This window comes from Jaculus jaculus, chromosome 11 (genome assembly GCF_020740685.1).
Source record: "Jaculus jaculus isolate mJacJac1 chromosome 11, mJacJac1.mat.Y.cur, whole genome shotgun sequence".
NCBI classification, from domain to species: domain Eukaryota; kingdom Metazoa; phylum Chordata; class Mammalia; order Rodentia; family Dipodidae; genus Jaculus; species Jaculus jaculus.
The window spans coordinates 111,987,077-112,009,860 of record NC_059112.1 but is presented as its reverse complement, the minus strand read 5'-3'; the positions used below and the strand labels follow the sequence as shown (position 1 = coordinate 112,009,860).

General features: G+C 56.8%; 1 protein-coding gene across 1 annotated transcript; it reads right to left on the bottom strand.

Moving 5' to 3' along the window:
• Positions 1 to 17,447: 17,447 nt before the first annotated feature.
• Positions 17,448 to 22,566, bottom strand: Tekt4 (tektin 4). Its single transcript, XM_004652139.2, has 6 exons — positions 21,915 to 22,566; positions 20,771 to 20,845; positions 20,284 to 20,423; positions 19,672 to 19,894; positions 18,473 to 18,627; positions 17,448 to 17,757 (listed from the first exon to the last, which is right to left on the bottom strand). The coding sequence occupies exons 1-6, from the start codon at positions 22,446 to 22,448 to the stop codon at positions 17,541 to 17,543; spliced, it is 1,344 nt and encodes a 447-aa protein (XP_004652196.2). The 5' UTR covers positions 22,449 to 22,566; the 3' UTR covers positions 17,448 to 17,540.
• Between the last annotated feature and the right edge of the window lie 218 nt (positions 22,567 to 22,784).

Here is a 22,784-nt window from a genome sequence, read left to right as displayed (position 1 = left end):
CCTGAAAGTCGGGCCCTCTTTGGGGGTCAGGCTGTGGTCTGAGGGCTTGGGGGAGCATGTGACAGGCTGGCAGTGGGAGGGAGCTCAGCTCTGTCACCAAAATGCCCAGCCCCCACTACCCTCACTACAGCACAGTTCTTGCCAGCCTCCCTGGCCGGGAAGTGATCTTTCAGAAGGCCAGCTTGGGGTGGTGCTCTTGAGTACCAGCAGTGTGTGTTGGCGACTGCCCGTCCCGAGTCCATGATGGGCTGCCTGGTCCCCATGGACTGCATTCGCCACTCGTGTGAGCTCCACGTGCTTGACAGCATCTAAGTGCTGCTGCTGTGCAGAATGAGAGGCACCCCAAATGTGCTTGGCTCCTGCCTCTGCTCCCCATGGCTCCCAGGCCTCCCTGCCCTGCAGTTGCATTGACTTTGGGGTGATGGAGGCAAGACCACGCTGGCCATGGAACTGAGCAGGCACCATCCTCAGGGCCCTACCTGCCTGCCACCCTCCACCTTGGCCCGTACGCCATCTTCTTGTTATGCCATCCCATAGTGAGGGGAAGTGGGGGAAGCAGGGGTGGCTTGGATTGTTTCTGCAAGGGTGGCTGTGATGGACAGAAGAGGCTCTGCTGGAGGTGTCCCTGAGGTTCAGAGACTGAGGACACCCAAGGAACACCACAGCCTTTCTGTGCTTTGACAGACACCTGGGGACTCCATGTCCGGAGAAGCAGCAGAGACAGCACAGCTGGGAAAATTCATGCAGTGCTGTATGGCTGAGGCCGAGTTCCACCGCCACTCCCGTGGTGTCTCTGTCCCCAGGAACCTCATGTCCACACTTCGCTGGGGTCCAATCCCACCACACTGCTGCTCTCGGTAGCCCTGCCTGGCAAAGCCTGGCTCTTCAGGAAGGGTCAGGGGTCAAGGCAGCAGGACTGGGCAGGGGAAAGGTTGTGGAAGCTGCTGAGTCTCAGATGCACCCTCAGACAGATGTGAAGGCTGGAAACACCTTCTGTCTCATGAAGACACTTGTGTTCAACAACCTGCCTCCTGAATAAATTAAAGAATAAGTGTCTGATTCTTTCCCAAAGCACATACTGGCCCTGGATCCAAGTGAAGGCAGTGTGGACCAGAGTGCCCTATGCAATGCTGCCAGGCCCCCCGGAAAAGGCAGGATGAGTGGGGAGCCAGCTGGCCTTGTGCCTTGTTCTCAGTGGCAACTCTTTTGGGGTATGGGTGGCAATCTTCATGTGGGTCTTACAGAGCTCTGGTGTCAAAACCTACTCCTGCCACCGGGGCCAGCATCCCAGAGAGAGGTGTGCCTGGAGAAAACCAAAGGCAGCTCACCTTGAATCCCCTGTCACAATCAGACCCTTTGGGATTGGACCATAAGGGACATCTTACTCCCAATGGCTCCGGAGTGAGTAGAAGGCTCTGAGATTTCTGCTCAGGTCAGATGCCAATGGGTTTCACATAGCATCTTTTCAGTGTGTGCACACACCATGTGCATGTATCCTTCCCAGCCATGGAGATGTGCACATGTGTGCACATGTCCCATTAAATGGAGAGGCAGCCAGCACTCTCTTAGAGGGAATGGGGTCATCCAGAGCTCGATGACGCTCAGAGAACTCTTGATCCCAACTGTTTCCCCTGTACCTCTGAACATCCTGCTCCCCACCTGGCTGGCCGAAGCCCTGCGTGACCAATGGCATCATGTAGATCCCAGCCCCCTCCCTTTGTCCCACATCCAGCCTTGCAGCTCGTGTGACTGCACTGCAGTGGCACTGCACTGGGGTGCACCTCCTGTTCTGGCCCCGTCCTGGTCAGGGGCACACCATCCTGAGAACTACGTGGCTACCTTCTCGATTTTCTGTTGGTTTCAGCCATGCTGATCCCACGAGGGGACAGTAAGCTGAGCTTGTATCATGCCCTTTAGTCCACAGTGGGTATGTCTGTGGGGATCCAAAATTGAGCTGGAGGGCTGGAGAGATGTCTCTGTGGGTAAGGCGTTTGCCATGCAAGCATAGGGATCTGAGCTTGGATTGCCAGTACTCGCATAACATGCCAAGTACGATGGAATAGCCCTATAATCGTGACTCTGGGGAGGCAGAAACAGGAGGATCCTTGGGGCAAACTGGCTAGCTAGTAAACTCCAGTTTCAGTGAATCCTGTTTCAGAAATGAGGGTGACTGAGGAAGACACCAGATATCTACCTCTGGTCTCCAGATGCACACATGCCCACATCCATGTACCCACATGTATATGAACATGCATGCAGACCACACATGCAAAAAAAAAAAAAAAAGTTGAGCTGGAAGGGCTTTCCAAAAGAGGGACCAGCATATGTGAAAGCTCAGGTCAAAGCATGCAGGCTTGAGTCCTCTAGCCTTAATATGGGAGGGGTGCAGAGGATAGTTTGGGGCAGCCCCAGTCCTGTCCTGCTCACTATCTATCAGCATGTAAGGATGAACCAAAGTGGCTGAGTAACGTTGGGAAGGAGGCGAGGAGCAAAGAGGCACAGCATGAGCAGTGTGCGGAGGCCAAGCTACCAGGAGAAGGGCAGGCAACCTGGATCAAGGTGGAGTGGATGGGAAGTGGTTTTCCAAAGGTGCCAGGGGACAAAACATTGTCCCAAGAAAGGGCTGGGGGCAGCGGCTCCAGGCTGGTTCCTGGTTGGGCACTTAGAGTAAGACCCAGGTCTGAGGAACCAGTGGAATATTCCAGGAGGTTCTATGTACCTCCTGTGTTGTGGGAGTGTGACTGGCTGGCATGGACAGTCAGGAAAGATGAAGTAGGAGACAAGGACATAGACACCTCTAAAACCTGCGTTAAAAGCCTAATGGATGGGCTGAAGAGATGGCTTAGCAGTTAAGGCACTTGCCTGCAATGCCTAAGGACCCAGGTTTGATTCTCCAGATCCCACGTAAGCCAGATACACAAGGTGGCACATGCATCTGGAGTTCACTTGTAGTGGCTAGAGGACCTGGTGTGCCCATCTTCTCTTTTTAGCTGCCCCTTTCTCTCTCTCTCAAATAAGAGAAATTCGCTTTAAAAAAAATGCCTGATGGAGAGAGAGGTGTGGTGGTGCACACCTTTAATCCCAACACTTGGGAGCCTGAGGTAGGAGGATTGCTGTGAGTTCAAGGCCAGCCTGGGGTTACCAAAGTGAGCTCCAGGTCAGCCTGGGATACAGTGAGACCCTACCTCAAAAAACAAAAAAAATAAAAGAAAAGAAAGAAGGGGAAAAAAGCCTAACGGATATCCGAGGGGAATCACGAGCCCCAAACAGTCACGGGAGTGGGGATGTCTTCCTGTGCCGCCAGCAGCCGTGGGGTGGGGGTGGTGCAGAGCAAACACCGAGGGCCGCAGCAGTGATCTGCTTTATGGCTCTTCATCCACATCAGTGAGTTTTATTGGCCACCGGGCTCCAGCGACTCTGAGTGTCCTTGCCCAGGAAATCCTGCTTATGTGACAGGACAGGGGATGGGGACAGGAGGTATCTATTTGCCCGGCAGGGTGGGGTGCAGCCTGGGAAGGATGAAGGTGAGACAGTTCCATCAGCATTGGAGAGTGGTGGGGTTCCTCCAGGACAGTGGATGCTGAGGGAGGCCGGGCTGACAGCCAGGAGCAATGTTGGGGTGTCTGGGATGGGTCTTGTGGAAGGGTGAAGAGTGTGGTCTCCACCAGCTAGCCCTCTCAGGTGTCCTGGGGAGGGAGGACTGGCAGGTAGGTGAGGCTGTCAGGCCACCACAGGCCCAGATTCCTGGAGACATCATTGCTTCCCACCAGCTGGGACTACAAGGTGCAGGCTGAGTGGGGCAGGGCTGGGCATGGTCTGTCAATCCCTTGTGGTACTTAGTGGCCTGGGTGAAAGCTTGTCTATGCTAGGATGGAGGGCAAGGGCCGTGTCCTCAAAGCCTGATGTGGAAGGCCAGGCAGAGTTCGTCGAGGGAGCAGAAACTTCCAGCCAGAGACGCGGGGACAGTAGCTGCTGCTTTTGCACACCCGGCTGGACACCCCATGGCCAGGCACAGCTGAGAGCTGTGTTGGGATCTGTCCATGAGGGCCGGTGCAGGGCAGTGGGAAGATCTAGATTAGGGAGAGGCCAATTGGAGATCCCTGGCCCTCCACCCTGCTTGCTGCTGTGATGGGCACCCAGTCTAAGGAGGGGTTACCCAGCAGCTGCCTTGTGTATCAAGGTCTGGTCCTCCTCCTTCCCATGGGGCCTGGTGCTTTGGGAAGGAGCTATTGGCCAGGTCTGTGCCCTCAAAAACCTGCCCCATTGCTTCGAACTCAGCCCTGAGAGGTCACTCCAGGGTCCCTGGAGCAGGCAAGGGACCTGTGACGACTCACTGCTTCTGCTACCCATCTAGCTACGCTCCCCTCCCCCGGCCCAGAGCAGCACCGTTTCTCTTCCCATCACTGGCAATCACATGGCGCTCTCTGCAACCAGTCCGCGTCTCCTCAACATTCCATTGCATCTAGGACCACATTCACCAGTGGACCTGTGGAATGTGTCTGCCATCTGTTGTTGATAATTTACAAGTCAGAAGTGGGTGGCACAGGCCTATGAATCCATCACATGGGAAGCTGAGGCAGGAGGATTGCAATTTCCAGGCCATCCTGGGCTACAGAAGGAGATAAAGGAGTGAGGGAAGAATAGAGGAGAGGAAGGAGAGGAGGGAGGATGGGAGGGGTAAAGGAAGAAAGGACACTGTCATGTTTCTTTTTTAAAATTTATTTTAGAGAGGGAGACCAAGAGTGACAGCAAGAGAGAGAGAATTGGCACACCAGGGCCTCAGCCACTGTAACAGAACTCCAGGCACTTGAGCCATCTAGTGGGCATGTGCAACCTTGCGCTTGTCTCACCTTTGTGCATCTGGCTTACATGGGATCTGGAGAATAGAATGTGGGCCCTTAGGCTTTGCAGGCAAGAACTTTAACTGCTAAGCAATCTAAATGTCAGATGGCTGTTCAACCCCCCTTTGGAAACTTCCATGTTTTAAACTAATGATAGAGGGTTGGGGTGTTTTAAATGTTTATCTTATTTTTCTTTATTTATTTGAGAGAGAGAGAGACAGAGAGATGGAGAATGGGCATGCCAGGGCCTCCAGCCACTGCAAATGAACTCCAGACATAAGTGTCATCTTGTGCATCTGGCTTACATGGGTCCTAGGGAATCAAACTTTGGACCTTTGGCTTTGCAGGCAAATGCCCTAACCACTAAGCAATCTCTTCAGCCCTAGGATTGAGTTTTTATTGAAATCCACTCAGATAGAAATTGTATCTGGGACAAACCTTCCTGGTAGGACAAGGCTTATTCCAATGTCCCAGGCCATCAGCATGTCCATGGGTTTTTCTTAGTTTTCTTCTGCAGTGGGTGCATTCCTGATTAAATGGAGGGCTGCACAGCTGGTGGCCTGGGAGCCATCAAGATTGATCTTCTCCTCCCATCTCTAATTGCTCAGGGCAGTGACCAGGGTGTCATTGATTTTCCATCTCAGGCCTCTTCACAGGGAGTGCTTATCACTCCAGCCAGGCTCAGCTGTGCTTTTATCTGAGCAGAGAATTGAGTCCTGACTTTATCATGTCCTTTGTCCTTTTCCAGCTCTCTCACTCATCTTTCAAGATAAATGATCTGGAAGGGGCCATCACCATGCTGGGGCACTGGGTCCTGGCACATCCCATGAGTGCATTGGGACTCTTAGCCAGGTGCCCTCCAGGTTGCGTTGCTAAGAACTTGGGTTTTTGTTTTTTTTTTTCTCCTACCTTCTGAGAGTTATTGTCTCTCTCCTGCACCCTGACCACACAACCGCAGTGGTCATAGCAGCCCATGTGGCTGCCCCTGGACTGTGGTGGCATCTCCCCATGAGGCTGAGCCCTGTCCCTCTAAATGGGCAACCTGGCTCCAGTACTAGTTGGACCCTCGTCAGCCTGGCAGTGGGTATCTTCTTGACTTCATGGGGGGAGGACTTTCTCCAGCAGCTCACACGGTGGCACCATGGAGGCCGTGTCTGGTCCAGGTTGCGGGAGGGCCCTGCTGTCTGCGATTCCTGGGATCCCCTGTCTGGAGCCTGTCAGGACAGCAGCCTGGGAGAGCAGACATCCTCCATACCCTGGGGGGCCCAGCTCTCATCCCAGCGGCCATACCCCCTTTAAGGTGCTTATTCTTCTGTCAGTCTGAGTCATCCAGATCACTCGGGAGCCTTGTGGAACAGCTGCATTCACGCTCCGAGACTGGCAGTGGGGCTGTGGGGGGCTCTGGGTATGTGAGGCTTTGGGGGCCTTGACAGAGGCCTCTGTACCCACTGCACACAGGAGCAGGACAATGCAGGCTTGTGTGGAGTGGCCAGGTTGGCCCTGTCACCTAGGAATGAGGCTGGGTGGCCACTGAGTCCAGCATCAGAGCTCAGCGGCTCCTGTGAGCACCAACCATTCACTCTGGGGTTTCAGAGAGGTCAGGCCATAGGCCTGAGGATCCTCAGCTGGGTCCCAGCGCCGCTTCTCTGTGCGCTCTCTCCTTGCCAGCCTGGGTCTCCAGCATCTGGGAGGGGAGGGGAGACCAGAACCTGGGAGAACCTCCATTCAGCCTCTCTCCTCCTGTGGGGTCTTATCTTCACAGGGGACCTTCCATAGTACACACTCCCCACCAATGCTCAGAAGTGGCTCCTGACACGCCTGCTGGTGGCCCAGCACCCTGAATGTGTCCAGGTATTCCAGATCGAAGTGGACACAGGCTGAGGGCCAAAAGGGAGATGGAGCTTTACCTGCTTCCATGTCCTGAGTGGGACTGCTTCCACGGGCTGAAGATACAGCGTGTTGGTCTGGGTACTTGCCTCACCCACTGAGCCTAAGGCGTTCTAGAACTATCCATGTTTAGGTGTTCTGCTTGCCTGGTTGGGTTCCAGTAGCTTTCCTGCTGAGGGCAAGGCGCCCAGTGTGCACTCGAAGCAGATGTCTCTCCATAAGGAAGTGAGGGCTTCCTGGGAGTCAAGCTGGGGCAGTCAGTCTCCACGGGGAAGCAGTATCACATGGGCCATGGATTGGGTCCCATTCATGGGTGCCCTGCCCTCCCCCCCTCCACTCCCTTTGCCCACCAGCCCCGCCTGAGGCCTGTTGTGTCAGGCGTGGTGGAGTGGTCTCTTGGCTGTGCCAACTTTGGCATAGGGTGATGGCCCTGAGGGATATGAGGTATCTACACTCACTGATCCAGAGTGACCTAGAGTGTCACTGCATTCCCAGGGGAGGACACAAGAGAGCCATGCCATCCCCACTGCCTACCATATCACCTGGCCATAGCCCTGAGCTACCCTGTGGTGAGCACCATCTGTCCCTCTGATAAGCCTGGGACATGGGGAGGGGTGCGGTCCTGACCCTGGAGAGCACAGAGTTCGTGGGCTAGGGGCCTCCAGGAAGTATAAGGTGTGGGGAGCCATGGGCACCTTGAGTCCCATGACTGACCAGGATCCATGGTCCTGGTGCACCCACAGGCATGTCCAGCTCCCTGGCCCTGGGCCTGCGTCTGGGTGGGCCTGCCTAGGATCTCACCAGCTTTGCCAGGCCTGAGGTCACAGGTGCCACTCTTGCCACAGAACACACCGTGAGGGTGGGGACACCCTGATGGTATAACAGATGGAGGGGGGATGAGGAGAGGGGGCCCTGGAGGCCAAACAACAGGGTTAGGGGGGACAGAGAGTGGCTAGGCTTCAACCAGAAAACAGACGAGACTCATGGAAGGGATGCCACTGAGGTCCCGGGCAAGGGGATAGAAAGAAAAGCCTAGCCGGGCCCCTATGTCCCTGACCTTCCACTGTGTCTAAGTATGAGGTGACCCCCTGGCAAATGACCCCTGACTGGAGCACATAGTCCAGTCTTCTTCCACCACCCAATCCTCCAGCACTTGGTCATGTGTTCACTCCAAAAGTGAGACTGACTCCCCCTCCAGGCCAATGCCCCCCATCCCAGCCTTGTCACCTCCAGGGCTCCTCTGACCTCCCCCATGCCCATGCAGCAACTTGGACAACTCAACAAGATGCTCAGGCTACACAAAAGCATCCTGAAGCAGCCCTTTTGGAGGCCAGGCAGAAGGCAGGTAGGCACCCAGATGGAACCTGGCTTCTAGTCACTGCTGGGCTTGGGGGATGGTTTAGCGGGTAAGGCATTTGCCTGCAAAGCCAAAAGGACCCAGGTTTGATTCCCCAGGGCCCACGTTAGCCAGATGCACAGGGGGGCGCACGCGTCTGGGGTTCGTTTGCAGTGGCTGGAGGCCCTGGCATGTCCATTCTCGGTCTCTCTCTCTCCCTCTTTCTCTGTCAAATAAATAAATAGAAAAAGATGCCATTGCTGTGTGAACCCTTCCTGGGGAGATAGCAAAGATCTCTCACTCCAGACAGGGCACCAACAACAGACCAAAGAAACAGTTCTACCCCAGTCTAGCTGAATGAGGGCTACCCACTGGAGCACGGGCAGCTCCACCGCTGGGGCAGCATCTCTCCCAGGGCACTGGTTACTGCCTAGAAACCCGGGGAGGAGGCGTGGCCGCAGGAGTCCCACTTCCACGATGGGGAACTAAGGGGCCCCTCAGGTAATGTCAGCTGCTGACGGTCCAGAAGGACAAGAGCTGTGTTACCCTCAAAGGGCAGCTTTCCACAGTGGGCTGCACTGGCTGGGCTGTGCAGGTGACATGGCTGCCTGCTGCCAGCCCAGCCTCATGTGGACACACATCCGGTCAGTAGAGGTGTGGCGTGCAAGTTCAGGCAAGTGGCAGCTGCAGCCAGATGGAAAGATCGTGTTCCTTGGCTATACTGCTGCCCCCTTCCAGCTTCTTCCTGAGTGACCTCAGACCCTTCCCTCGCCTGTTCATCTGCAAGGAGCTAGGGACTCTGGCCTCCCCGCCTCTTCCAGGCAAATACGCTCAGGTCACTTTCTGAGACTCCAGGGTCTCCAGGTGACCTCGCCTCTCCCCAGCCTCAGCTTCCCCATCTGTAAGATGAAGGCTAACTGTCCCCCACGTGGGCAGTGAGACGTTATGGCTTCTCTAAGCAAAGACTGTCACTGTGGGAAGGGTTGGGACATTGGGAAGCGTTGCAGTCAGGTTCGCATTGCTGGCAAACACCTGACCAAGAGCAGCTTGTGGGGAAAAGGTTTATTTTGGCTTATAGACTCGAGGGGAAGCTCCATGATGGCAGGGGAAAATGATGGCATGAGCAGAAGGAGGACATCAGCCCCCTGGCCAACATCAAGTGGACAACAGCAACAGGAGAGTGTGGCAAACACTGGCAAGAGGAAGCTGGTTATAACACCCATAATCCCGCCCCCAACAATACACTGCCTCCAGGAGGCGTTAATTCCCAAATTGCCAACAGCTGGGAACCTAGTATTCAGAACACCTAAGCTGATGGGAGACACCTGAATCAAACCGCCACCACAGAAGGTCAGGGCAGGTGTGGGGGAAGGGACTGGGCTGGGCTGTGTAGACAAGAAAGCAGGGGCGTCCTTACCCAAGCTTACCCTAAGCGCCACCTGCAGTTCACTCTTGGGGCAGTTTAGCCTCTGTTGACGGGACTCAGACCATGGGTGCTTCTCATTTGTAAGGGGCTTTAGAGTCTGGGACCCCATTCCCTTCTGTCCCTAAGGTCCTCAACACTTTGCTTAGTTCAGATGCGGGCAATGCTTGGCTGAACACTCGCTGTTGAGGAGAGTGGTGGTGGGTTGCACACGAGGCAGCTCACCCACAGGTTTCCCTAATTCACCTGGGTGTAGGGCCAAAGGCCAGAAGTCCATGCTGGGTAGCAGCAGTGTAGATAAGGCCATCAGGACAGTCCCCACAGGCAGGAGCAGTAAGGCCTGGACAGCCAGGTCTGCTGGGGGGAGGCAGTCTGAGAAGAAGCTCTCCCAGACTCCCAAGGCCTGGGTAGCCCCAGCTGAGGCCTGGTCTGGGGGATAGCAGATAGAGCAGGAGGTGTCTGCCGCAGTGGACAGTCAGGGGACACACTGTCTGCACAGGCCACCCTCCTGTGGCCTTCCTGTTCTGCTGGAGCTGGGGAATCTGGAGACCCAGCTGCGGATAGATGGTAGAGAGCCACCGTAGGGTGGAGTCTGGCCCCGGGAGCAGGCTGTGGACTGCCATGGAATAGGCCACATGCACCTGACTGACAAGACTGCCCATGCATCCTGATCAGTCACCGAAGGGCCTCCTTGCACAGGACATGGCCCTGCAGCCTCCACCCCATGTCTGCAGGGGTGGGGACTCTCTGTGGTCCCCAGTCCTGGGCCTCCTCCCTCCCCAGCAAAGCCTGCCTGGAGTGTGGTGGGCAGGACAGTGGCCATCGATGATCCTGGGTCCTTCTGAGCAAGTGGGCCCTGCCGGAACCCACACAGGTGCATCTGGAGGCCTATCTAGGGCCTGTAGGGAAGGCCGGGGCATGAGTCTCCCCTGCATTCAGCTCTGCTGGGCAAGGACCCAAGATCCCTCCTCTAGGAAGCCCCTAGGGAATGCAGCTCAGCGCAAGCTCCTGCCTCTTATGTGGACAGGGAACCATCCAGACGGGCTGAGGGTCCTCCTCTGCCATCCTCAAGATCGCAGTAGGCCCCAGGCTTCAGTGCACTCAGCGTCCTGGGGTCTCAAGGACGTGTCCAGGGAATGGCCCCACAGAGAGACAATGTACTGGGGCTGGAGAGATTGCTTAGTGGTTAAGGCATTTGCCTGCAAAGCCAAAGGATCCAGGTTTGATTCCCCAGGACCCACGTAAACCCAATGCACAAGAGGGTGCATGTATCTGGATTTATTTGCATTGGCTGAATGTCCTGGCATGCCAGTCTCTCTCTCTCCCTCTTTCTCTCTCTCTCAAATAAATAAATTAAGAGAGAGAGAGAGAGAGATAACGTACCCCTGGAAGTCAGTCCCTGATGTCCCTGTGCCTGACCCCAACCAGCAGATGCTCTACAGACGGAACCTCCTGGCTGCTGGGTAAGGAGAGCCCGGCCTGTCCGGGCTGGTGCGAAGACCTCCAGTCTTCATTGCCCTGTCACCACCTCACAGCACTGCTGCCCAGCCAGATACTGGAGTGGAGCTGTCCCCAACAGTCTGACAAAGCTCTTTCATGCTGCCCAAGACCAACAGGCCAAGGGCTGACTTCACAGAGCCTGGAGGCAGAAAGCCAGCAGAGCCCTCCATCCACCACCCAGCATGTCCTTGACCACCTGCCCCAAGGTCTTCCCAGCTCGCTTTGGGGTGCCAGGGCCTCCTGTGTGTCCCTTGAGTCTATGCCTGGCTCTGGGGCCTGTGAACTCTCTACTCAACCTGAGTGGGGGATAGAGCCTCAGGTTATAGCTTCTTCTCTGCTCCCAGAAGCTGAGCTTGCTGCACTTGATGGCAAGACTAGCCCATGTGGGGCCTAGAGAGGGAACTAATGAGGTCCAGGCTACGTCCAGTGAGCTGGACTACTGACCTAAAGCCCTGAAAGTGACATCCGGCCAGGCGTTCTCCTCACATACCAACTCTAGTCCCAGTCTCTCGGGATAGGTTTGGGCTCCTGAGCCACCCCTACCTAAAGTAGCTAATTGTGTCTCCCAAGTTCAGACCCACTCAGGGCACCCTCATTCTTGCTCAGCTCCTGAGCATAGCCCCCAGAAGCCTCAGGGGCTGGTTTCTCCTGAGCCATGTTGCCTGTTAGGGGAAGGATAGGACATGGCCACTGACTTGCTTGGCTGGAGTCTCCCCTTCCTAACACCTCCCATGGTCTGATCCTCGGCTGTCCACTTTGATGACCAGGGAGGGGGGGAGAGTAGACGGTGAGGGGAAGCCAATGGTGCCCATTGTGGGGTGCCAGACCTCTTTTGAGATGGCTGCAGACTTTCAGGGTGGCTAACTTCAGATGGCAGTTCACACAGAGCTCAACACCTAGCAGACCTGGTGGGCCTTCTGGGGACAGCCGTCTTCACTCACTGCTGACTGTGATGACATAGATGTGGGAGTGTGAAGACAGCATCCCAGAGACCCATGCATTCCCCCCCCCACCCCTTGAGGATTTCAGCACAGCTGATGAGGGTGGCAAGGCTGGCTCTGAGGCCTCGCCACCTTGACCTTGCAGGAGGTAGGTGAGTGGGCCAGGGCTCCTCTGTAGTACCCGGCGTTGCCCTCTGGACCTCTGAGCTCCCAGAGAAAGACGGATCCTTTGGGTCTGAGCCTCGGTCTCCTTCTGTGAAATGGACACTGGTGGCAGCTTGGTGGAGACCAAAATGTCCTTTACAGTTGAGCGAGACACAGAGGGCAGTCATTGGAAGACGTGGTCTCGGAAAGCTCCCAACCGCAGAGTCCCTCTTCCACTGTGGCTCCTCAGTGTTCTCTGAGGGAGATGCACCCTCTTCTGGGCCAACTGGTACCCTCCCAGAGATCAGGGTGGTAGACTTCCTGGGTCTGTCTGGGCCAGGAGCTGGCGGGGTGGCATACTCCCCACTGGGTTCTGAGCCGAGGGGTCAGCACCCAGAGGGTGACTCAGCGAGTGAGATGGCGAGTGTCAGGACAAAAATAGCCCTGGCTCACAGCAACCACCAGCATCTCTGTGACAACAGAGATTGAGTCTGGGTGTAGTGGGTCCCCATTGGTGGACATCCTGCGGTGCCATGGGGAGCTTTGTGCGCCCCTAGCTGCCCCACCTCCAGGAGCCTGGAAGGTGCCATATGTCACCCTGTGTAACTGGGAGCTTGTGCCAGTGGCACATTGGGTGCTAAGCCCGGGAGCTTGGCACCTCTACATCCCAGTTGTTTGGCCCTTCTAGTGACCAGCTATCAGTATCCTGAAAAGGTGTTTGGCCAGTGTTGTAGTTCTCATTTCTAAGACAAAGCACCTGACCAAAAGCAGCTGATGGGAGAATTTCTTCCTCCTCCTCCTCTTCTTCCTCCTCTTCTTTTATTCTGGCTTATAGTCTCAAGGGAAAACACCATGATGGCCGGGGACAGCATGGCATGAGCAGAGGCTGGACACCACCTCTGCCACAGCAGGTGGAAACAGCAGCAGGGGAGTGAGCTAAACTGTTGCAGTCTGGTTCGCATTGCTGGTAGAAATCACCCAACCCAGAGCAGCTTCTGGGAAAAAAGAGATTTATTTTGGCTTACAGGCTCGAGGGGAAACTCCACAATGACAGGGGAAAACGATGGCATGAACAGAGGGTGGACATCATCCCCTGGCCAACAGAAGGTGAACCACAGCAACAGGAAGGTGTGCCAAACACTGGCATGGGGAAATAGGCTATAAATCCCATAAGCCCACCCCTAACAATATACTCCCTCCAGGAGGCATTAATTCCCAAATCTCCATCAGCTGGGAACCTAGCATTCAAAACACCTAAGTTTATGTGGGACACCTGAATCAAACCACCACACTAACACTGGAAATCTGGGGTTAATCAACCTCAAGGTCCACCCTCAGTGACACTTTCCTCCAGCAAGGCTCTACCTCCCAAACTTCTACCAGTGGGGGACCAAGCATTCATAACACATGAGGTTTTTTTTGGGTGGGGTACCTAATTCAAACCACCATAGGCAACTAGGATGGCAGGAGGGCTGGATGGGCAGCAGGATTGTGTCAATGCCTGTTGAAGGGTGCATGACGGCACTATGGCCAGGGCACTAAAGTCAGCCCTTGCTGCCTGTATGAGTGACCATGTGACCTGGGTAGTCCAAGAGATCTTGGTACTTGGGAGGAAGCCAAGGGTGAACCAGGGAAGTCACTGCATCCAACATCCAGCCTTAGTTATCAATACTGGGCATGGAGCGCCAGATGGACTCCAGAGCATGGAGGTCCCTGTTGATGACGCAGCTCCTAGGAAGCTGGGGGTGGATGGCCTGCTGAAGCTGGGAGTGACCTCCCCTCTGCACCCCAATCTGATAGTGTCAGTACCAGCCAAAGGTGCTCAGATCCCCAACTTGGCATGAAGCACCAAAGAGAGCCCCCTGCGTTTCCTCTTTCTACTTCTAACTGGCGGGCCCAGTATGAGGAGCAGGGGGTGTTCTGTGGCTGTATCCCTGGGTTGGACATGATTAATGCTGTCTTGAATTAGAGCAGCTGTGGTCACTAGCATGAGACCCTCTGAGACTGAGCCTATGAAAATGGCCTCCTGGAGGCAGCAGAGCTCACAGAAGAGCGGCCTTCCTCATGAGGCTCCTCCTACCCTGGGTTTATATCAGAGGAGGAGGTTGACTGAAGCTGGGGAATGGGGACGGGACTCCTCTCTGACACAGCTTTTCCTGCTGTCTGTGTTGCAAGTGGCATTCGTTGGTGGTGTAACTGTCTGTAGGTTGACCAAGCTACTTGATGCTGGTGTAGCTTGCCTTTGAGTGACCGCTGCTCCTGAAGTGACTCCAATAAACTCACTGGGTCACCAAGCTGGACTTGGACAGAATCCTTTCTTTGGTGTGTTGGTACCTGCTCTATCTGGGGTGAATATACAGTTCTTTACATCTCCTTAGGAAAAGTTATAATACTTGGGCTGGAGAGATGGCCTAGAAGTTAAGGTGCTTGCCTGCAAAGCCTAAGGACCCAGGTTCAAGTCCCCAAAACCCACATAAGCCAGATGTACAAGGTGGCACATGCATCTGGAGTTCGTTTGCAGTGGCTGGAGGCCCTGGTGTGCCCATTCTCTCTTTCTCTCATAAATAAATAAATAAATAAATAAATAGAGAAGTTATAATAGTTAAAAAAAAAAACTTATCTATTTAAGAGCTGGGTGTGGTGGTGTATGCCTTTAGTATATGTGCTGCCGAAGCGAGCACTGGTGCATGCCTTTAATCCCAGCACTTGTGAGGTAGAGGTAGGAGGATTACTGTGAGTTCGAGGCCACCCTGAGAGTACATAGTGAATTCCAGGTCAGCCTGGGGTACAGTGAGACCCTACATTAAAAAAAAAAACCCTATTATCTATTTGATGTATGTTAACACCATCATATACTTGATATATTAACTAAAAACTATATAATGCAGCAGTGGGGCTGAGTATGCCCCCTCTGTCTGCTGTGGAGGCCTGAACCCTTGCCGACCACCCTCCTGCCAGGGACCAAGGGGCCAGGGACTGAGGCCCTCCTGGAACAGCTACGGGGTTCTTCAGAGCCTTCAAGGGAAGCGGACCTGCTTGCATGCAGATGACCCTAGGGACAGTCATGGAGTGCATTTGGCAGCCCTGCCCTCATCACCTCGTGGCTGCCAGCCTCGCCTACCCAAACCAGGCCCTGAGGACCCAGTTCACCTGCCATGGGAGCCCAGGCCTTTGAGTCCACCAAAAGAAGGGGGTGCCTCAGATGCAGGTGTGAGCACAGGGTAGGGGGAGCAGAGACCCAACCTGCCTTGATTTCTCTCCCTTCATGACGCACAGATGGTAAGAGCCACCAGAGCGCTTGCATTAAACATGTGGTGTGCTTAGCAGAGCACCCTGTTGGCACCTCCCTGGGCCCCGGCACTGCGAGCACAGAGCAGCCCTGGGTCCGGCCTGTTCCTCCGCGCTCAGGGAAGGTCTCCGTTCTGAGGGCCAGGCGCGCATAGGGTGGGCTCTGTGGGAAGTGCCAGCGGGGGCTGAGAGGCAGGCTCACCAAGGAAGCGCCTACCCCCGAGCCTCTTCATGGATGCTTCCTTGGCAGAGGGCTGGAGATGAGTGGCCACGATGGGAGGGGGACTCTTGAAGGTGGGTGCTGAGTAGGTACAGAGAGACATAGCAAGGTAGCCTCACCGCCACCCGCCTCTGCAGGGAAGTGCCCGGCCACTGCTGCCCCACCCATGAACCCAGGATCCTACCCAGATCCTTTGTCTACTCCACACCCCCTAAGTGGGCAGGAGGACCCAATGGCTCCACTAACCAGGGCTTCTACAGCCTCCAGTGCATTCCCCCTGTGGTGGTGAGTCAGGTGTCCCCCATAAACTCAGTGTCCTGAATGCTAGGCTCCCAGCTGATGGAGATTTGGGAATTAACGCCTCCTGGAGCCAGCATAGTGTTGGGGACGGGCTTATGGGTGTTGTAGCCAGTTTTCCCTCGCCAGTGTTTGGCACACTCTCCTGTTGCTGTTGTCCACCTGATGTTGGCCAGGGGGTGATGTCCACCTTCTGCTCATGCCATCGTTTCCCCCTGCCATTGTGGAGCGTCCCCCTTGAGCCTGTAAGCCAGAATAAACCTTTCCCCCCCACAAGCTGCTCTTGGTGGGGTGATTTCTGCCAGCAACACGAACCTGACTGCACCACCACCGCTGAGGCAAGGGGGCACAGGCCCCACGGTGCCCACAGGTGCTATGTGCCTCTGAACTCAAGGGCCATCCTGCTGCTAGGTCTCATGGTGTTAGTACCCAGGGCACATGTTAATGACACCCTGAAATGCAAGAGGACAGCTGTGGCTGTCACAACTGTAGGAAGTGGCATGGTTCCCATGGGGATGGAAGGAGATATTTTCTTTAAACAGTCTGCGCTGGAAGAAGGCTCTAGCTGTCTCTCGTACCCGCGCCTACAGGGGCCGGGGTAGCAAGACCACAGAGAAAGGGCAGAGACCGCCCTGCAAGGGTGTCTGGGCTGGGTGTCACCATGTGAGCTTCCTGTCTGTGACCCGGGAATAAGTGCTCCTCTCTCGGGGGTCGGGGTCGTAGCCTTTCCTCAGGAAGCCCTCCCCACTCCCATGGAGCTGGGCGGGAAGAGAAGTGACTCAGTGGGCACCATTCAATGTATCCAGATTGCTAAGGGGCCTGGCCCAAGTGGACTCAAGCAGGTTCCATCATGTAGGTCCTGACCTGGTCTAAGACTAGTGCCTTAGTCTGTTTTGTGGAAGCCAGGCTATGCCTCCAGGCAGCCCTCCCTGCTGACCCCAACTGCTACCACGCTGCTGCCATACAATCTCTTCTGGGCTCCCATTCCTGGAAGGCTCTCTTGCTTGAGGACCTCTCCAGGTGTCTCTGCCTGGAGTCAACGTGGGGATGCGGCAGGTCGGCCCGTATGGGGGGCGGGAGGGACAGCAGGAGCTGAGGCCAGGTCAGTGTCATGTGTGAGGGGCTGACAGCTGCTCCCCCTCCCTTGCTCTCTGCAGGCTGGGATGGGGGACAGGACCCTCTCCCACACAAATTTCCAGGGTGTAATTGCCCCCACAGGCCCTCACCTGGGGATAATGGTCAATTGAGTGCTGCTGGGCTGTGGGTGGTCACTGGGGTATGGCTAGGGTGGGGCTCTGTCTGGAGAATCCCTCTGAATGGCCTGAGCAGCAGGAAGGATGTCAGGTGGAGGAAGGAGTCCAGTGGAGGATTGGTGAGGTTGGGAGTGCAGGGGAGATGTCCAAAGCCCCCCCACCCCCAGCCGGCTGCTGGTGAAGGCAGAAGTCCAGCCAAATGGGAGCGCTGGGCCAGGCTGGGCCTCCTGTCTTCACCTGGACTGCTCATGTCCTGGGGCTGTGAGCGATGACAGGCCCGGGCAAAGGCTGGCTGTCCAAGGGACTGAGAGATCACCTAGACAGATAGCACTGGTCTCCCCACCCTGCAACACAAGGTGGGCAGCTATGGTGCTCTTTATTGGGGTGGGGTGGCCAGGTGCCAGCCTGGGTCACTGGTAGCCGGCCAGCTGGAAGACACTGGGGTAGCGGTTGCGGTGGTTCATGCACTTCTGGCGGTCGATGAAGAGGCTGTTGCTCTTGACGGCGATGTCCTTCTCCAGGCTCATGCGTGTGTCCTCCAGGTTCCGCAGCGCCTGCTCTGCGTCCTGTAGCTTGTCCTTCAGCGCAGCCAGGGACGTGGTCAACTCCTCCACCTCGCTCATCAGCCTGTGGGGGGGCGGGGGGCGTGAGTCGGGGGAGGAGTAGACAGATTGCCTGGGGCTAGTGGGAAGTCCAAGCTAAGAAGCCACAAAGGACCCCAGTCGTTCCACAGGGAACCCAAAGTGTCCCTCCAGCATTGCGGGACCCCCTGGGAACTGGGGTGTGAATGAAAACGGTGGCCCCCTCTAAGCTCAGAGGAGCCTCCCCAGCCACACTGGAGCGGGAGCTGGTGCAACAGTGCCACCTGGTGGCTGTGATAAGCAGTGACAAGTTAGCCTCGTGCAAGACACGCCCTTGAACCCTAATTCTAGGCCAAATTAAGGGGCAAAGAAGGAAGAAGACACACTTATGCTTAGATCGGCAACTGGACACTGGATAGAGAAGAGAAAAGGCATGCTCTTACATGCCTGCAGAGTGTGTGCGTCACATGGTTACATCAGAAGTTCAGGGTGGGCAACGGCCCTGTCTGGCCTCAGGAGCCCAGGCTGTCAGACCCCAGGCTTTTCCAAAAAGGCAAAGTACACTGGGGTGGCTCCTGGGGCACCTTGTCATCCCCGACATTCAAGCCCACTCCCAGGCCCACGCCCAGTGTCCCGGGTCTGATCATGTGTGGGAGGAATGCTCCTATGGGGCAGGATTCGTGGGAGCCTCCACAACCGAGGAAGGTCAAGAGGCTTAAGAGCACCCTGGCTACCCAAGACCGCCTCTGTGGTGCTGGCACCTGAACTGCGCAGCATCCCGGCAGAGCTCCACATTGGGCCGGTGTGAGCGCTGGTACAGACGGGTCTGGGCCACGCGCAGAGGCGCCTCCTTGTCTTTGATGGCCTGCTTCAGTGCACCCACCTGCTGCTCCTGGTCTGTGATCTCCCGTAGTGTCTGCAGAGGAGCGTTATGAGCCTGGGACAAACAGGGTGCCAGGGTCCCCAGCCCCAGAACGTGCGAAGGGACAGACCAGGTCAGCTCCTTCCCCATTCCCCCATCCTCCTAGCTCCCTCATCCAGGCCCCGGCTAGAGACACTGAGCCAAGGGACCCAGAGGGATCTGGGCCAGGGCAGCCGCCTGTTGCCCCCTGTCCCTGACCAAGATCCCCAGGGACTTGGAGGCAGCAAAAGCCACACTGAAAACCAAAAGCAGAACCCTGCTGGCTTCCAGGGCTGGTGAGGCATGTTGGGCTTCCTCCCTTCCTGCTTGTCCACCCTGGGTGCTGCTCCCGCAGCTGAACACCTTGCTGGTCAGTCACTTGGTGGCCATTCCAGCGGACCACTCCCAAGTGTAACTAGCTCAGGAAGTCCACAAAGGTGTGTGGATGTTTGCTTCCGGGGTCCATCAGGGTGAGCAGCGCAGAGGAGCCTGCTGACCAGATCATAACAGCACAGAAGGCAACTAGCCTGAGCCTCTCTGTTAACCACATAAAACATCTCCTTCCATCCCCATGGGAACCATGCCACTTCCTACAGGCCCTAGGTGTGGGATGGACAAGTCTCCCCCAGCCCCCATTGCAGTACTCCCCGTTCTGCCTCTGGAGGTGGCTGGGCACCTGCGGGAGTGCAATAGGTACAGATATGAAGGGGTGTGCGTCCAAACAGGGGTAGGCCTGCTGGCTGGGGCGTTCTGGACTTGGGTAGAAGTGTCCTGGTGGGTGGAGGGGGAGAGGTGTGTCCTATAGTGGGCGTGTCCCCGGTCGGATGGGCCTGACCTAGGTGTGGATGAGCACACCTGGAGCAGGTGGGCAGGCCATATAGTGGGCATGTGCTGAGGTGATCGTGTCCCGGGTGGGGTGTGCGTGTGTGTGTGTGTTGTGGTGAATGTGTCCCAGAGTGGGTGGGCACGACCCGAGGCACAAATAGGCTATGCCTCGCAGGGGCAGCTCTCCGGTAGGTGTGGGCGTGTCCGGGGAAGGAGTGTGTCCCGTGGCCCCACCTTGTTCAGGTGATATTGCAGCTTGTAGCGCGCGTCCTCCAGCTCCTCGCAGCGGCGGGAGAAGGCCTGGTTGACGGCGTCGCACTGCAGCCGCAGGTCCTCGGCCGTGTCCCGCAGGATGCAGTCGATGAGCGCTCTCAGGTTCGCCGAAGCCAGGCGCTCACGCTCCGCACGGAGCAGGTTGTCCTGGGTGAACTTGGTCCAAGTCTCGGGCGTGGAGGCGCTGCGGGTGGGGTGTGTCAGTGTCGCCGGCCCCGGCCCGGCCCGGCCCGCCCGGCCGCAGCCCCCACCCCGGGCCCGGTGTCCCCCTGGCGTCCCCTCGCGGTCCTCCCGCTCCGCCCCTGCGCCTCCGCCGGACGCCGCGCGCCCTCTGCCGGCCGCGAGTGGAAGCACAACGGGAGCTGCCCGCCCACTTGCTGTATGGCGGGTGCTGGGCCCTTGGGCTCTCGGAGAGGTCTTCCCACTCGACTATCCCAGGGGCAGACAGAGGTGTCCTAGTAGGCTGGGAGGTGAGGGAATCTGGGGTCAGGAGTCTAAGGGCAGGAGTCCCTCAGATTTGTCAGGCACAGCTGGTTGGGGGGACAGGGCAGGTGTGTCCAGGCTCCTACCTACCTCTCCTCGAACTTGCTGGAGTGTGGGTGGAACTGAACCTGGGTGCTTTGGTTGTGGTAGTGGGCGCAGGTGTCATCGATGTTGTAGGCTTCCACTTTGTCTGACCAGTCCATCTCACAGGTCTCCTTCTGTTCCCGATTCTCCCTGGGAATGGGGTTCAGGACGGGCCATAGGCCAGGGTACCCTAGAAGGCAGCGCGCTAGCTGGAGACCCCTCCCAAAAGCAGGCAGGAGTCCACTTCCTGCTCAGCTGTAGCCCTCATGGCTCCTGGGCCCTTTGCTGGTCAGCAGCGTCCAGGCTACAGAACAGATGTGGAACCTGCCTGTGCCTGCCCAGCCCAGCAGTGCCCCCTCCCAGCCCTGTGCCCCTGCTGTGCTCCGCCCTCTCTGAGTGACAGGGTCATGGTGCAAGGTGATCTGCCCCATGGCCAGCCTGATTGGGGGGGGGGGTCAAGGGCTGTCCCTCAGCCCCAAGGGGTCACTATGACCCACCGTATCTGGGTCACGGCTTGCAGGATGGTTCTTTTCAGGAGGTCCTGGATGTTTCTGATGAGCTCCGCTTCCTGGGAGGAGGACGCTCGCCTGAGCAGCAGTTCCCCACGCTCCTCTGGGTGAGGGACTCTGACAGCAGGAGGAGCTGAAGTGTGGGCCCAACCCCCTCAGGGACCTTCACCTTAGTTGTTTTGGTTTTTTCTTCAAGAAATGGGTGAGAGCATACTGGGTTCATTCCGGGTGTTTGACCATGTTTTAGGTATGTTGTAAGTAGGTACTTGGGCAGCTAGTAGTCACCATGACAGTTCCCCCTGTCTCTAGGGTCATCCTCAAAGGGACCCCTCTCCCGCAATGCCCACTGGTATTTTCTCAGGCCCTAGACCATCTCTAAGGACCCCAAAGCCCAAGGAGCCAGAACTCTCGTAAAAAATAGGAGGGAAACCCTGGATTTCCTTTTACCTCTGACAATTTTATTTTCTGGGTACCAAAAATCCCCTCATGTGCAAAGCCCTGTGGGCTGGGTCTCTCCCTGTGCCGAGGTGGCTGAAAGAGGTCTGGGTCTGGGGCCCACCACGGGAAGCCTCATCTCTGAACCCTTCAGAGTTCTGTGGAACCAGGAGCAATGCCCAGACTGGGTAACCCCCTATCCTTTCTGAACACCCAAGGACAAGTTGTGCTGGATTTGAAGGAGAGACCTGAGGAAGGAAGGGCAGGGTGGTTTTGCTTTGTGAACGTGGTCTCACTAAACAGTCCAGGATGGCCAGGGAACTTGCAATCCTTCTACCTTGGTCTCCCAATTTCTGGGCTATTCCAGGCTAGGCGAGGCTCTTTGAGACTGGCACACTGGGAGGGACGGACAAGAGCTATGACCCTGTCTACCGCTCCATGCCTGCAGCGCCGGCCTGGCCTGGATTTCTACCGTGAGAGCCAAGGGACAGGGCAGCCTCAAAGAGCTCAGGGTCAGACTTGATGTCCTTGGACCCTGGTGGGCTGGAGATGGGGAGGGGTTCCAAAAAACAGATAGTTGCTTGGAAGTCAGGGGCCCAAGGGCAAAAGTCCCAAGGCCGAGAGACCAGAGGTCCAACATGGGCAAAAGGCCCTGCGTGTCCCAACTGCAGCCATGGGACACACGGGCCGCACCTTGAACAGCTCCACCTCCACGTAGTCGCGCACGAGGTCCGGGTGCTGGCGGCGCTCGCGGCACTGCAGGTTGTCCATGGCGATGGAGAAAGGCACCGCGGTGGCATCCAGGGCACGCTCCAGCCGCTGCTTCTGCGCCAGCAGCAGGTCGGTCTCGCTGGTGAGCTGGTCCACTTCCCTCTGCAGCTCCGACTTCCAGCAGTGCATGTCCTCCAGGCGCTGGCCCACCTTGAGCGTGGAGTCCTGCTGCGTGCGCTGGGCCAGCGCCTCTGTCTCGGCCGCCAGCTGCTGGCTCTCATGCCGCTGGCGTTCCGAGTGGTCCCGGTCTGCGAAGGCCTGGTGGTAGCGGGCATAGCAGTTCTGGAACCACTCGTTCACTAGGTACTTGGCAGTGCGGAAGCCGGCGGTGGCCAGGCCGGAGGATGTGTAGGCGCCAGTGTTGCAGGCCACATCATGCTTCTTGCAAGGCAACTCGCAGACCGGTATTGACTGTGGGGCAGGCTCCTTGGTCAGAAGCACATCTGTCTGTGCCATGCTGCTGGCCACCCAGGGCCAGGCAGGAGTGGGGAGAAAGGAGAGGGTCACTTGGGTAGGAGTGGGAGTGAAGGGAGGGTCACTGGTCAATCGTCCAGGTACAAGCAGCAGGGCAATACTAGCCACTCCGTCCTGAACAGAACTCTTGGTAGATTCAGAGATATTGTATACACCAAGGGCCCCCTGTTGCTCGGCAACAGGTGCACTCTGGAGAGGGGCAGAACTGCCCTCTTAAAGGGCCAGACCAGCCTCAACCCTCTCCACCCCTTCATGGCCCAAGCAGCAGAGGCTCGGGATGCATGTTCACTAGAGAGTCCTGGGGCCACTCCTAGGCCT